Source organism: Brachyhypopomus gauderio, chromosome 8 (genome assembly GCF_052324685.1).
Source record: "Brachyhypopomus gauderio isolate BG-103 chromosome 8, BGAUD_0.2, whole genome shotgun sequence".
Taxonomy (NCBI): domain Eukaryota; kingdom Metazoa; phylum Chordata; class Actinopteri; order Gymnotiformes; family Hypopomidae; genus Brachyhypopomus; species Brachyhypopomus gauderio.
This window is the reverse complement of record NC_135218.1, coordinates 22799321-22814414: the sequence shown is the minus strand read 5'-3', so window position 1 is coordinate 22814414 and position 15094 is coordinate 22799321. Positions and strand designations below refer to the sequence as shown.

Sequence of the window (15094 nt, the reverse complement as noted above, 5' to 3'; positions counted from 1 at the left end):
TTGCTGACTGTTCAAAGTGATTGGCTGAAACCAAGTCATTATCCATGGTAACAACCAGCCAGAACCACTAAATCCCACCCAGTCATTCCAATCTAGTAGTCCCTCTAGTTCCATAATGCAGTGGAAAAGATATTTCCCTTTCAGTTAAATAACGTGAAAACTTTAGCATGTTTGAGAAAATTGCTTTTTGAAATATCATTGCCAGACCATGAAATGTGCTCTTAAACGTTAAGCTTTTTTTGTTTCAGACCTCAGATATTTTCCTGTAACCTCAGGCTTTGTTGGTCATTTGAAGTATTAAAAACCAATGAATTCTGCTTCCAATTGTTACAGAAAATTTTAAAAGCAAACAAAGAGTACATTTGCAAAAGGAAATTGGCAAAATCAGACTTCTTGTTGTCATTGGCATGTTTTCAAAGTCAAATATATTCATAACTCATAAATTCATAACAAACATATTTTATTCAAACAGTCCTGTTTGATTAACCCAGTTTTAAAACATGTGTTGCCCGAGACTAATCACTATTTACGACTATCCTTAATACCTTTGCCAAAAGAAACATTGGAATTCACTGTAAATCATTTCGGTGTGTACACGCTAGGGGGCGTAACAGCCAGAAGATTTGTTAAATGTTACGAACCTAAACTAAGTGGATGATGGTAAGGTATGTAGGCTATACACGCCGCTTTTTAATGTACTCCCTTTATTTCTGAGAAAGACTTTGAAGTGTTGCTGGACATAAAGAATAATTCTGGACCTCGACGAGTTTTGTCTCTAAGAAGACTTACATTTTAGGGCAAATTACCTGAATTGGAGAAATGAATGATGATTGCGTTGTTCAAGCAGTATTATGTGTGAAAATGACTCGCCTCTTTTTGCCAAATATCAGTGACGGGGATGGAAATCTCGACCTAAACGAGTAGAAGGTATGGGTCCATCCGTGTCTGCAGCACACACAGTGCAGATGAGCAGTGATGTCACAGGAAGCCCCTCCGCTGTCAGGGGCCCCGACCACTCTCCGCGCGCGCTCCACAGCACCGCCAGTGAGCTGCTCGCGCGCCTTGGATTAAAACAGGCGAGGCAGGAGAGGCGCCGTGTGCATGTCGGTGCGTCCACTAACACGGGCTGTTCAGTGAAGTAGTAATACCGAACGAAGATGGACTCTTCATCCTGAGCCCAGAACTCGTGGTTGGAGCTGCTATCATTGGGTTTTTAATTAGTTGAAACGTAAGTGTTTAAATATTTAACTTCTTCTTAATGTCTTTGCTGTTATCTGGCGAGATGTATAAAAACGATCCTTTATTTTTTATTGCTGTTTAGGAATAAAGTTGGACTTTATTAACATTGCATTAATGAATGACCCAGGTTAGGTATTCAGTCAGTTTATCAAAACGGTCTTATTATTGCTTGGTTACTGAAGATACGTGTAATGTAAATAGTTTTTTTTTTTAGCAGCTAACATTATACTATACCAACGGGACAAATTGTTCGTGTCTAAATGTGTCATTGTGTTGTAAAGGATGCCTTTAACCACACAAAACATGCTTGTCTTTTCACTTGTTGACTTCAATTTGAAGTTCCCCGAGGCTTAGGAAGTTTCAAGTGAAGTTACGAAATAGGCATCAAATGTGGAGCAAATGCCTTCACAAAACAATAGGGCTGCTTCTCTAACACCAATAGGGCTGCTTCTCTAACACCAATAGGGCTGCTTCTCTAACACCAGTGCTCGTCGGTGCTTTGGACACGCGCTTATCGCTTTGGCGAGTCTACAGATGTGAAAGATATCACCCGTTACCGTACAGTTTTGGATGCGTTTACACCTCTTTTACTCTAGCAACACCGGTGCAATTGTCTTACTGAAATTACTCAAAGATATACTTGAGCTGCCATTGATGGAGTTTTCGATGTACTGGGTTTAATATATTGGACTTCTTTTATAGGCTACTTCACGTTTGCAATTAAGAATTTATGCAGTTTCTGATTTCCATATATTTGTTGCACATGTATATGAAGTCATTTTGGAATTATACTCGTATTGTGAACCACTACACACTTCAAATCGTACAAAGCTCTTAAAAAGTTATAAATTGAATTTAGAATGAGGCAGATGTTGATGTGCATGAAGCTGTATAGCAATGACAATGACTTTCATATAGAATTGGGAATGACCTTCATATAAAATAATGGCATTGGTGTTGAATATTTCTGAAGTAAGCATCAGATTTTCAAGCACGTGGGGTACTTTGACAAGTTATTTCTTAATAGTCTACTTACTGATCTACGTATTCAGTTTCCATATATGTGTGTGTGTTTGAGTTTGTGTGTTCTAAATATATAATACAGGTCAATTAATATCACAATTGAACTCTGAAGAACATGGTTGGGGTCGTACGTGTGTGTTTGGTCAGGGTGCGGGCACAATGAACCATGCATTGTGGGTACAGTGGAGGAGGCTTGACTTGATATCCATGGGTGTTTCCAAGCTGGACATAAGTTAAACAAACGTTGAGCAGAGCTGACAGGGGCTTCCTGGTTTAAGGGTGGAGGGCAACCAACTGGAGGCTAGAAGGAGAGAGTGAAAGAAGAAAAAGGCAAGAGAGGAATGAAGAGATAGAGAGAGAGAGAAGTGTGGAGGAAGAGGAGGGAAAGAGGGAGTCAGAAAGGAGGGAAGTGGTAGAGAAAGAACAGGCGGAGGTGAGATAGAAAGTGATTAAGAGGGAGAAAGAGAAAGAGATAAACAGGAAGAGAAAGGGAGAGGAAATGAGAGAGTGAGAGAGAGAAGTACCTAGGAATGCATCATTCCATAACCCCCTCCTTCAGCTCTTCACGAAGGACAAGATGATTTTGTCTTTCAATTCTTTGTCTACCATCCATCCATCCATCCATCCAGTACCCTGCATGACTCAATATACTGAAACCTTTTCCCATTAAAAGCCAGTATACCACTTCACATGCCATCAGTCCAGCACAGGGTTAGCGGAGGCCCCCATCAGCTTGTGCTGGGATAATCACCCCCCCCCCCCCCACCTCAGCCTGTGCTGGGGTAATCATCACACCCCCCCCACCTCAGCCTGTGCTGGGGTAATCATCACCCCCCCCCCCCCCCCTCAGCCTGTGCTGGGGTAATCAGCGATCAGTCATTTTAATGGACTTGCTCTTCCTGACTTTGTTCAGTGGGTCTTTGATGGACAGGCGCTGGTGTCCGTGGTGCTGCCCTGTCTTTTAAAAGCTGCTCAGAGAACTTCTCAGCGGGCCACGTGTGGTCTGCAGTAAAGATCTCATTGTTTTTCCTGAAGCAACTGGTTTGCGGAAAGATAAACAAAATAAGTTGCCTTTAGCACTTCCTGCTGCGGCAGTAAGCACACCCAAGGAAATCCCAATATAGGTATGGAAAACTCCTACACTATAAGGTGGTTCCAGCATTAAAACATAAACACTACTACACTGACATAATTGAATAATTCCCCTCAGTTTGAGTATTTCTCACCTTTGTGATCTAGACTGATAAGAAATAATGTTAGTGTATTAGAATGATAAATTAGAGAGGTTTTTATTTAGCTGTTTTTTTTAGTTTTTTAGTGCTAATTTGTGACTCTGAAGTGAGAAACATTAAGTCTCCTGATCCTCCATTTTCTATCTCCCCACCATGGTATGGTGCTCATAATGAAAGGCTCATGCTGACACAGATCCACCTGGAAATGTAATTTGAAACCCTTCTGCCTGTGCGGCAGCGTTTGTAATATAGTTCATGATGAAGGACTTCAGGTCCCAATTACACACACCCGTTTTCTGGAAGGCTGAACATAGCTTTAGTCTAGGGCTGCTCGAGTTCCCTAAACAAAACTATTATTAGGAGTCCAAATCATGTGCTTTAGGACACTAAAACTCTCAAAAACTAAACAAAATGGCATCGTATAAAACTGTTGCTTCTTTTCTGCCACAGCTGTTTGGATTCTCAGAGTCTTACCATGTGGGCTGAAGTAAAGGTTTTCAAAGACTCTGTCCAGGAGGTTTACATCTAGGCCTACAACAGAGCAGTAAAGCATTCTTACAGAGCAGAGGCAGCTGTCCTGCTCTGTGCTGTCTGTAAGGTGCAGAGAAAATGGATGAGGAGAGAGGCAGGAAGGAAGGGTTCAAAAGAATGGACAGCACTCTGGGGTTTCTGAACCTTTTATTATTACCCTCTGTGAAATTAAACACCACTGTGTGGTCAAAAGTATGTCCTTGGTTTTTTTTCAAGAGCTCTGAATCACAACAACCTCACAGCAAAACCTGAACAAACTTGGATTCAATAATTATCTGTAAAAAAAATTCACGGGTGACTTTTATTTAGCAAAATTATGAGATCATTTGTTTCCTTTAAAACACAGTCATTTGCAAGTAAACTCACAGTGTTTCTATTCAATTGGATGATAAGGGGAAAAATATCTTAATCTTATTGATTCCGTATGCCTACCCTACCTCTCAGAAGTGTGTTCCTTACCATTCTGAAACAAGCAGATCTATAATTCTCCACACATGAGCCTGGTCATGTAGTTTTCCTTCCCTCTGTCCAAGTAGGAGATGTTTGGAGTCCACAAAAAAAAGGTGTGATGTCTGGTCCCCTAAACTGCGAACGGTCTGACGGCTCCTGATTTAAATGGAGGTTCAGACTGTTCATTCTGAGGCCCTCAAGAAGAGTTAGTCCGGGATGAGCTGTAAACGTCATCATTATCACTGTAAATATAAGAAAAGAATATCATAAAGTCAAAGGTCTTGGTCTGTAAGTTTTTGTGCGTTATTCACCTGAAAAAAGCACATCTGCATTACGCTTCCCAATCCACAAACATCTGGCAGGCTTGTTCAGAACTGCTGCTTCACCAATGGCTGTTACCTCCATGCTAATCCACGGACATCATAATCAAAGGTTGTACGGTGTTTTTTGCACCTTGATCTTTGTAGAACGTGTCTCAGGATGTTCTAATTTCCCTTATGTTGCAGTAGCTGGAGATCCCTCAATAGGCCGTTATGTCCAGCAGGTCTGGACTCTTTCCGTTGGTGTTTGGCTTCGTAACAGCACTGTTGCTACAGTCCTGGCTCAGGACAGTGGGTCATCAGATCCCCAGTTGTTTGCTTGGGAAACATCACCAGCAGGACTACAACCCTCCAACACGTCGGGATTCACATACGTTCTCTCTTTGTCTTTCTCATCCATCCATCTACTAGTACAATTACTACAGTGATACCATTACATGCATTTCAAATTACATGAGTATATAAATAGAAAACAAATATATAGATCTTTGGATAAACTTGGAATTAAGTACATTTATGTACAATAAAAAAATGTAAACAGCAGAACCACTAAAGCATGAGACTACACGAGACTATAAAAGTAAATTCACCAAATTTACCAAAGTCAAGACCTTAACTGGTCAAATCATTAGTATACCAGACCCCCCAGTATATCTGCATAGGATCACAACACCAATTCTGAAGATTAAAAAGGACAGAAAAACAGAGGAAACCAGTTGCGGTCCCAGTCCAGCTGCCCACGCAGAGACAGTAGAGGTCGTGGAGAGCCACAGACACCTTGGCATTACAATAAACAACAGCCTCAGTTTAAACCAGCAAACTGTTATTGATCTTGAGATTTCAGAAAAAAAAACGCTTCATAAAAGTCCCATGACATACAAACCTCATGAAATAAAACAACGTTCTGTTCTTCGCACCTCCTCCTGAGCCAGTCTCATTAAACGAACACGCTCCGTTCCTCTGCTCTGCTTAACATCTCAAACTCGAATCAACTCTCAGATGTAGATGTAAGTCTCAGACGCAGGGCTGAAGTAATGGACCTTCCCATTTCTGATTCATCTGCCCTTCTCACGTTTCCATGACAACGCTGTGATCTCACCCTCCGCCCGCCCGGGAGCTGGTGTAGGACTCTGACGTAGTAGAGGGCTCTCGGTTCAGTGAAGCGCTTTGCTGCTACGCCATGTGCATTCCAAACAGTCCTCCTCCATTTTTTAAATGACAATATGTGTTTATATGATAGCTGGGTCTCATTTTGTTACTGTGTATTGGATATACCATTTATCATTTATAAGGCTTTTACCAGATAGCAGAATCAGAATCAGAGTTTAACATTATTTGACTCCCTCTGCGCGTCCTTCTAAACTGCTTGATATTAATCTCTGTGCTTCATTCCATTTTAAAGTCTAATTTTGTTTGACAACAGTGCCGAGAAGAATGACTTATATAGATAGCTCTTACTTCTGGTCAATAAAGATTCTGATTGAGATTGTGATTGTATGTGTGTTTGATCTGTACACCATGTTCTTGTGAACTGTGACAAGAACGTGCAGTTCAGATCTGTTTAATGACTTCTGCCCAGGACATGGAGAGCTTTTCCTCAGTCCTTAAGCAGATATTCTCAAATGTTTTTTTTTGTCCTTCTTTGTTTGCAAGGTTTTGTTTTACAAGAGCAGACGAACAATGTTTGGATATTGGACGGCCTCATTTCTTTTGCTGTGCTCTGCCTGTGAGGTACAATAAATCCCAGTTATAATTATTAATACAGTGATGTGTGAGTGGTATTTTGTTCATTAACTTTCTCTTCACGCCACCTCAAATGTGTGTTATATACTCATTTTTTTAAAAGGTCATGTTTGAAGTGTCTGTGTTCATTATGTGTTCGTTAAGATTTCTGTTTTTTTATTTTTACCAGGTCTTAATGGCCCATGCTGAGGAGACTCAGTCAAAACCAAAAGACACTGCTCATGAAATCGACATCACTCGGAGCAAGATAGTATCGGCACAGTTTGAATGCTACCAAAAGATTACCAAGGGCACAAATCACCATCGAATAGGTGAGAGAAATACATTACTCAGAGTTCTGGACAGAGGACCTTTGGCCTTTTATTATACCACATGGTCTTTTGGTAGATTTGGGAATCAGAGGTGTGTGGTGTCAAGAAGTAGATAACAGCTGGGAAAATCAGGAGATTTCAGTGTATTTTACGCTAATAGAGACTTATGTGGTGGGCAGGTCCTCTTCTTACTGCTTCCCGTATAAGTTTAGATGTTAGATGACTTTGATTTTACAAGCAAACAATGGCTGATTCATCAGGATGCCGTGTTTGCTCTCTGGGTGTGTCTGACAATATGCATTGTTCATCTGCAAACACTCAATGCTATATTCTTGTCATTTGGTTTGGTTCCAATCACTTCCAGACAGACATCTGCGACTGTGACTGTAAAAAAAAAAAATCCACATGGAGTTAAGTGGCTGTCTGTGACTAGAAAGTGTAGATCACAGATCATGGATATGTGTCAGTGACACATGGGTATCGCCTTATTCAACGAAAATGCTACGACCTCAGGAGGATGTTGCAGAGACAAATGTTTTAATGCGACTATCTAGACTAGGGAAAAATATGTTGAAATTGCATCATTATCACAGCACTGGGGAGTAGCGCGCGCACACACACACACACACACACACACTTACTTCAGCTTCTGCGTACAGGTTGCGTATCTATGTCGTCATTCTGGGCAGAACCTTCTCTGTGCTTTTCACATCCATCACATACCACATCATGTCAGTGAGTGAATTCTGGTGCCGTGACCCGTGCTGTGTCCATCAGGAGAGGAGCCCATGTGTAACCGCACCTGGGACGGTTGGCTCTGCTGGGACTACCTAGAAGCTGGAGTCATGGCAACGCAACACTGTCCCGATTACTACCACGACTTCGACACCTCGGGTACATTTCTTCTTCAGATTTTAAATGCAGATTGCTTTAGCATCAAACACACTGACATATATGGAAATCTGTATCCACATACATGAGGCAGCTACTAGGCTGTTCGTAATGGACAAACAGATAGAGCACCATGGATGTTTATACCCTTTCTGATTCTAAATACATCTGTACTAGCTGGGTACTCTCAAGCTAGGTAATACGCCCCCCAGTGGCCCGGCAGTAGTTTTGCACCCTCAGTAAGATGTACGCTGTTCTTTCAGAGATGGTCACCAAAATCTGCACAGATGCAGGACATTGGTTTGTCCACCCAGAAAGCAACAGAACATGGACAAATTATACCAACTGCAAACAAGTGCGAAGTGAACGCCGGCTGGTGAGTGTGTGTGATCGTCTGGCTGTGCGTCTGCTGCTAGCCTGAATGTGTTTTTAAATGGTAGTGGGTATTACAAATTAAGGACCTTAAATGTACAGTCTGTAGCAAATATTATACTGTATTATATTATTAGGTTATTATACATACACAGTAGGAACTGCAACAAGACATTTTTAAAACTTCACATGTAATGTATCTATCTATCTATCTTATCATGCATAGTGTAATTGATTTATTTGTTTGTTGATTCTTTAGACAGAGATGAACTTCTACTACTTGACTTTGATTGGACATGGACTGTCATTGATATCTTTGTTCGCCTCCCTGGGAATATTCTTCCACTTCAAGTAAGTCATGATGGTCGTGCATTTTATTCCTGTGCAGAAGCTGCCAAGTTTTAGTAGTGATGATCTGTGAGCTGATGTGAATGCTGATTCTCCAGGCGTTGATCTGCACTGGTTCTCCAGACGTTGATCTGCACTCCTTCTCTCTTCCAGGAGCTTAAGCTGCCAGAGGATCACGCTCCATAAGAACCTTTTCACCTCCTTCGTCCTCAATTCAATCATAACCATCATCATATTCACCGCTGTTGCCAACAACGAAGAGTTAGCGCATGCAAACCCAGTGAGTAAGGCACGTTGTCAGTGCTGTGCACCTGAATAAATATTCACAATCACCAGGCCTATAATAATAATAACAAAAAGTGATAATCAAATCTGAGTACCCATTAGTAACACTGTAAGTACTTTTAAGTGTGATGGACAGATGGCACCAAAGTTGGCATCAAAACTGCTGCTGGTCAGTTTTCATTTTGCCCGTTGATGTTAGCTGCCTAGCGGTTTTAACTAATGTCGTGCTGTTTCACTGCGACTCCTAGGTGAGCTGTAAGGTTTCTGCGTTCATTCAGCTGTATATCATGGGCTGCATGTACTTCTGGATGCTGTGTGAGGGGATTTATCTACACACGCTCATCGTCGTGGCCGTGTTTGCCGACAAGCAGCACCTCCTGTGGTATTACCTCCTGGGTTGGGGTGCGTTCACGGCTTGTTTTTCACCAACACTCATGTTGCTGGTCCCATGCACACAACTCAATGGAAGCGTATGGTATTAAATAACACGAACTGTGGCTGAGTGGTTCTGTCACATGTTTTCCAGGATTTCCTCTCATTCCGGCTTTGATACATGCCATTGCCAGAAGCTATTACTACAACGACAAGTAAGTTTGGTGTGCAGCTCAAGCAGGTGAAGCCCTGCCTACACAGTGATGTGTGTTGCTCCATGAGCACTTTGAGGGTAACAGTGTGAAAAATCTACACGTTCTTTTCCTCCTGCTACAGTTGCTGGATCAGTTCAAACACGTCTCTGCTTTATATTATCCATGGGCCTATTTGTGCTGCTCTATTGGTGAGTAAATCTCCACCCACACCACACCCCCCCCCCCCCCCCCCCACCTATTTACCCTCCTTTACCCTCCTTTGTGTTTCAAGTGGGTATTTAATTTGAATCGATTAATTAGAATTCCCGCTAGAGAGCAAAGAAAGGCTTGATTTTATGGGGCTATTCTTTCAAGTTACTGATTAAATTTTCTTTCTTTATTTAGCACATTCATGATCCTGCTGTTGAAGCTTGCACTCTTAATTTGTGAGCACAGAGGGAGACAGAATCCCAGTTGTGTTTTGTAACACAGAGCAACTCAAACTTGCAATTTCAACAATCTTTGTGCGAATGTGTCAACAACATTAAACCAAATTTTGTGAAGTTTGGCCTTCTTGTTCCTTATATCCCTTATTATTATGCACTATTTAAACAATCCAAACCTCCCCTCTCTCTTTTTCTAACTCTCCAACTCTCTCTCTCTCTCTCTGCTGTCATCAGGTGAATCTGTTCTTCCTCCTGAACATCGTCCGTGTGTTGATAACCAAACTGAAAGTGACTCACCAAGCAGAGTTCAGCCTCTACATGAAGGCAGTGAGGGCGACCCTTATCCTTGTGCCTCTACTGGGTATACAGTTCGTCCTGCTGCCGTACAAACTCGAGGGACACCTGTACTCCGAGATATATGAGTACATGATGCACATCCTGATGCATTACCAGGTGAGTAGAATGCCAAGAGAACCTCGGTAGAATATCAGGAGAACCTCAGTAGAACCAGAGGAAAGGCCCAGTTGAGCCGAATGAGAGGTCAATAGGGTGGCAGTAGCCCTCTGAGCACTTGGACAAATGTCTCAGAAGTGAGATGATAAACTGAGTGTCACGTAGGGCAACGCCCCCTCTCGTAGCTGTCACTCTGGGTTCCCTCATGTCCATGTTCCCTGCCTGTTTGTCCCGCCCTGCTCGTTGGTTTTGATGATTCCTTGTTTGTTACCACGCCCCTGTGTCATTGTCATCACCTGTCCCTAGTTTAGTCCTGTGTATATTAGTCCCTGTGTCTCCCAGGTCTAGTTGTCGGTCTTTTTGTTTTTCGCTGTGTTTTGCCTGTTCGCCCTAGTACTGCTGTTCCGTGAGTCTTCCTTGTTGTGTTCGCTATGTCTGTCCGTATTTCGTGTCCTGACTGCCTGCCCGGTTTGACCCATGCCTGTTACATCGACGCTGCTTTTGGAATTTCCTGTAATAAATCTCGCTCTCCTCAGCGTTTGTGTCCGTCTACCTGTTCTGCCCTGCACAGATCGTTACACTGAGGCTGTGTATTGTTCAATAGTGGTGTAAATGACTGCAGGTTTTATTGATCTACATGGCCTGCAAGTGAACTCACCTAAACACCAACATTACTGGGCTTGGTCACATGATGCTCACAACAATCAATGAACAATTGTGGTTTGTTTGAAGAGCATTTGCATTGTCTGGCTGCCTGGAATATTAGTACTGCAAAGGTCACTATTGCAATAATGATAACACACTGTGTAGAAGTCCAATATTTTTTCAGGATGCAGTCTCAGTAACTCAGTAACTGGTTACCAGTGGTCAGCAGGGTCAGCTTTAATAGTCACAATGAAGTTCTAATGCACATAGAAGTTGGTGAAAAACCAAAGATATTTATTTGATCAATTCAGTAAAATAAATGTGGTGCCTTGGTTTAAAGTCACTTATTTGAGTGGAACGCATTGCCCTGTTTACTAGATCATGTTAAAGGGGGGGTGCCTTTGTACTGGCCCGAGTAGGACCCCGTTATCAAACCACTCTGGGCAGCCGGTCCTGTGCTGGTTGCTCTGGTGTGAAGGGCGGGTTAAGATCACATCCCGGATACTTTTTCTGGAAGAACTGAAAACGGTGACGATGGAAAAGCCGGCTTGCCTGTGTTTTTATTGGCAAAGTGCTGTTTTCTGTCCATGCAGTAAATGTCGCTGGTCATTTAAATTGGGTTTTCGTTGGCAAAGACTAAAAGTATACTTGTGTTATTATACAGTGCTATACTGTAAATATGCATTGTTATAGGCTACTAATGCTATAAGATAACATTTCAAACTGGGGATCCATTTACCAGGTGCAGGCTGTGAGAGACCAGGAGAATTCTGGGAGAGCAGACCCATCTGTTCGCTCCATGCATGCTTATAAACCCGAATGGAAAATGATTGTTTTTGAACGCAGATGTGAATGCTTTGATGTTGAGAAATAACCTCCTTCTATTTCTATCGTTTATATCTGAATGCATTTTTGTCCCCACTATAGGGTCTCTTAGTGGCCACAATCTTCTGCTTTTTCAATGGAGAGGTAAGTTAATCTGAAGACACACCATCAAAATCGAGGCTCAGTATAATACTAGACGCTAGACTTCTGAGGAAACGTTCTGGGGTTTTCTGCGCATGCATCGTCTCTTCTCTTTGCTGAGGGGCCATAGTTTTCCTTTTAGAAGAACCAGTCATCACATGGGTGCATTAAACCTGGACCATACCGGTCCGAGACCAAGATCTGACGATCTGTGTGTCCCGCAGGTTCAGGGCGTGCTGCGCCGACACTGGAACCAGTACCGGATCCAGTTCGGCAGCACCTTCGCCAACACGGAGGCCCTGCGCTCTGCGTCCTACGCCGCCTCCATGACAGAGGTGCATCGTTGCCATAGCATCGACGGCCACATGGAGACACTGAATGGCAAGAACTTTCACAGCCTGGGGACCACCATCCTCCGCTCGGATAACCTGTACATCTGAGGAGCATCGGTGAACCTTCTGACTCTCTAGATGGAGTGAGCACCTGACTCTGTGCCTTACGGTTCAAGCGTGGACTTTGCGTGTCTCCACTGGGATGTCTCCATCTGTCTCCACTGGGATGTCTCCATCTGTCTCCACTGGGATGTCTCAGTGTTTCTCCACTAGGATGTATCCATCTGTCTCCACTGGGATGTCTCCATCTGTCTCCACTAGGATGTCTCAGTGTTTCTCCACTAGGATGTATCCATCTGTCTCCACTAGGATGTCTCAGTGTTTCTCCACTAGGATGTCTCCATCTGTCTCCACTGGGATGTCTCAGTGTTTCTCCACTAGGATGTCTCCATCTGTCTCCACTGGGATGTCTCAGTGTTTCTCCACTGGGATGTCTCCATCTGTCTCCACTGGGATGTCTCAGTGTTTCTCCACTAGGATGTCTCCATCTGTCTCCACTGGGATGTCTTAGTGTTTCTCCACTAGGATGTCTCCATCTGTCTCCACTTGGGCATCTCCATCTGTCTCCACTAGGATGTCTCAGTGTTTCTCCACTAGGATGTCTCCATCTGTCTCCACAGAGATGACTTCCTCTGTCTCCATTGTGATCTAAAGTTAAGAGGTCTTGTGATCACTGGAATCTTTTTTGACTGTATCGAGATGTAGTACTGGATCAAAGAGGCATTTGAAAAGGTGCCTGGCGTCCTAACTCGCTAATGATGTCTTACTTTGGGAGTCTTACTCTAGGACACAACAGGAAATACATACAGAGACTGGCATCTACATTACTGCATACCTATTGACTATTGAACACTGCTGAAAGCTTTACCCATTGCCTATGCGTCCCACCGTAAATGGGACCGCGTTGCGGATTAGCAATGAAAACGACATTACAAGAGTTAAGATGTGAATGACGCTCCCTCTGGCACTGAAAGCATGTTCTGTAAGATTTAGGGAAAAAACGTTCTGGTTTCTATAAAGAGGGTGTGTTGATTGTGAAACTCCATCTGTTTGTTGTGTTTCTGCACTTGATGGGTTTAAATGAAATCTTTCTGAAAAAGGGCTCTGTATTTTAAAATGAGTCAAAAACAAGGAAAAAACTATCCTATTAGTCATGGAATGTACTGATTCAAAGTGTAAAGGCTACAAGCTCTACACATCAAAAGTCCAGTTTGTCTGAAAAATCACGGCACTTACATGTGTTCCCAATTCCACAGTTCTCACATTAGGTTTCCTATCTAACCGTGCTGGTCATACTGAACCAAACATGTGACCCAAACCAAGTCCATTTTCTAAAATGAGTTGTGTAGGTCTTATCAAAGACACCACAGCTGTCTGTCCACAGAATCATCCGGCCTTTGATTCTGCTATTTTGGACGTTGAACTTCGGAGTAGTTTATCAGGAAGCTAGACCTATGTCTAAAATATCCAATTTCAATCATCTCAGCATGCACAGTTTCTCATGCACAACTACAGTGGTGTAAGATCTAAAGGAAACAGGTTCTGAATGCAGAACTCGTTCACTGAGTCTTTATGTCTGGAACATACAAGAGCTTCATACGTTTCTCACGTCATATAGGGGCATTTAATTATAATGTTCACATGCTGGAGAAAGAAACTACTCACACTTTGAAAATGTAAATATATTTCTTATTCTAGGTGTATTGTGGATCTTTTGAGTTTGTGTATATTTATAAATGCAAATTATGCTTACAGTCAGTATTCAAATGTTGTAGTGGTATATTGTATGTTTAGATATTAATGGGCAGGGAGCCTTAGATTTTGATCAGCTCATTTAATATTCAGCTCATTTAATATTCTCATTTAATATTCAGCTCATTCAATATTCAGCTCTTTTCCATATAATTATGGTTTACAGGTGGTAAATAGTTATTTTGGAACATTGGGTCCTCATGTTAAGCTGCATGTTGAAAGCATTGTGTAAATTTTGAATTGTCTTTGTGCCAAATTGTATTTTGATGTAACCTTTTAAGTTATTGTACTTATAGGCAAATATATTGTAGGTCAAAAACAAATTTAGGAGTCTTGGTCAGTATTTTTACTTGTACATAATCTATGTACATAACGTATGTACTTGTTCTTATGAACATGAAATCATACATATGAATTACATTTAGAGAACAACTAGTCCTGCCTAATAAGTGTAAATGCACCCAGAGCCACTTGATATCTCCCAAAAACAAGCAAACTGAACCAGAAGTGTGTTGTCTTAATGTTTTGGCTTTCAAGAAGAAAAGGAGACCAGAAATTAAATCAAACAAAGCACCTCCCACTTACCTCCCACTTTGACTTTTCCTATGATGTGTGGGATTAATGTCTTCCTGGAGAAGTTTCTGAGTGGGTCAGTCATACACCAGTGGTCTAACAAGGCTGTTTGATGCTAATTAGATTTGAAATAAACATGGTGGTTCAACAGTTGACGTAACACCGGTGCATTCCTTTAGCATATATCGCAGAATTCACTAGAAACGTGGTACTTAAATGTGTATTCATTTTAATTATGCTAATGTTGCAAATGTCCTAAACTCTCTGGCATCCTCAGTTTTTCGTTGGTGAGGCTGTTCCTAGTGGAACAGAGTTTTGGAAGCACTGTGATCATGTTGATCGTGTCGCCAGGTTGCTAAAGATACAGCTGAAGGTCACTCTGTTAAATGAAATGTGACTGTCGGTGGTAGCTTTAGTCCAACGGGATGTGTCACTTCCTCACACACACACACACACACACACACACACACGTGTGCTTACACACACATACACTCACGATGGAAAATGGAGATGCAGAAGTAAACAGCACACAGATGACATGCACTTCTGCCTGTGG

The 15094-nt window shown here is 42.2% G+C and overlaps 1 protein-coding gene across 1 annotated transcript; it reads left to right on the top strand.

Annotated features, from left to right (window-relative positions):
* The first annotated feature begins 781 nt into the window (after positions 1-781).
* Positions 782-14658, top strand: calcrlb (calcitonin receptor-like b). Its single transcript, XM_077015548.1, has 13 exons — positions 782-1228; positions 6449-6526; positions 6708-6849; positions 7627-7743; positions 8004-8116; positions 8372-8463; positions 8614-8740; positions 8994-9147; positions 9272-9332; positions 9454-9520; positions 9992-10210; positions 11783-11824; positions 12046-14658. The coding sequence occupies exons 2-13, from the start codon at positions 6476-6478 to the stop codon at positions 12259-12261; spliced, it is 1401 nt and encodes a 466-aa protein (XP_076871663.1). The 5' UTR covers positions 782-1228; positions 6449-6475; the 3' UTR covers positions 12262-14658.
* The last annotated feature ends 436 nt before the right edge of the window (positions 14659-15094 follow it).

Excerpts from the sequence above, each read along its gene's own strand:
- calcrlb (XM_077015548.1), top strand. The coding sequence starts at position 6,476 with ATGTTTGGATATTGGACGGCCTCATTTCTTTTGCTGTGCTCTGCCTGT. Across the intron at positions 9,148-9,271 it reads GTATTACCTCCTGGGTTGGG|GATTTCCTCTCATTCCGGCT; the intron begins GTGCGTTCACGG and ends CATGTTTTCCAG. Across the intron at positions 10,211-11,782 it reads ACATCCTGATGCATTACCAG|GGTCTCTTAGTGGCCACAAT; the intron begins GTGAGTAGAATG and ends TCCCCACTATAG.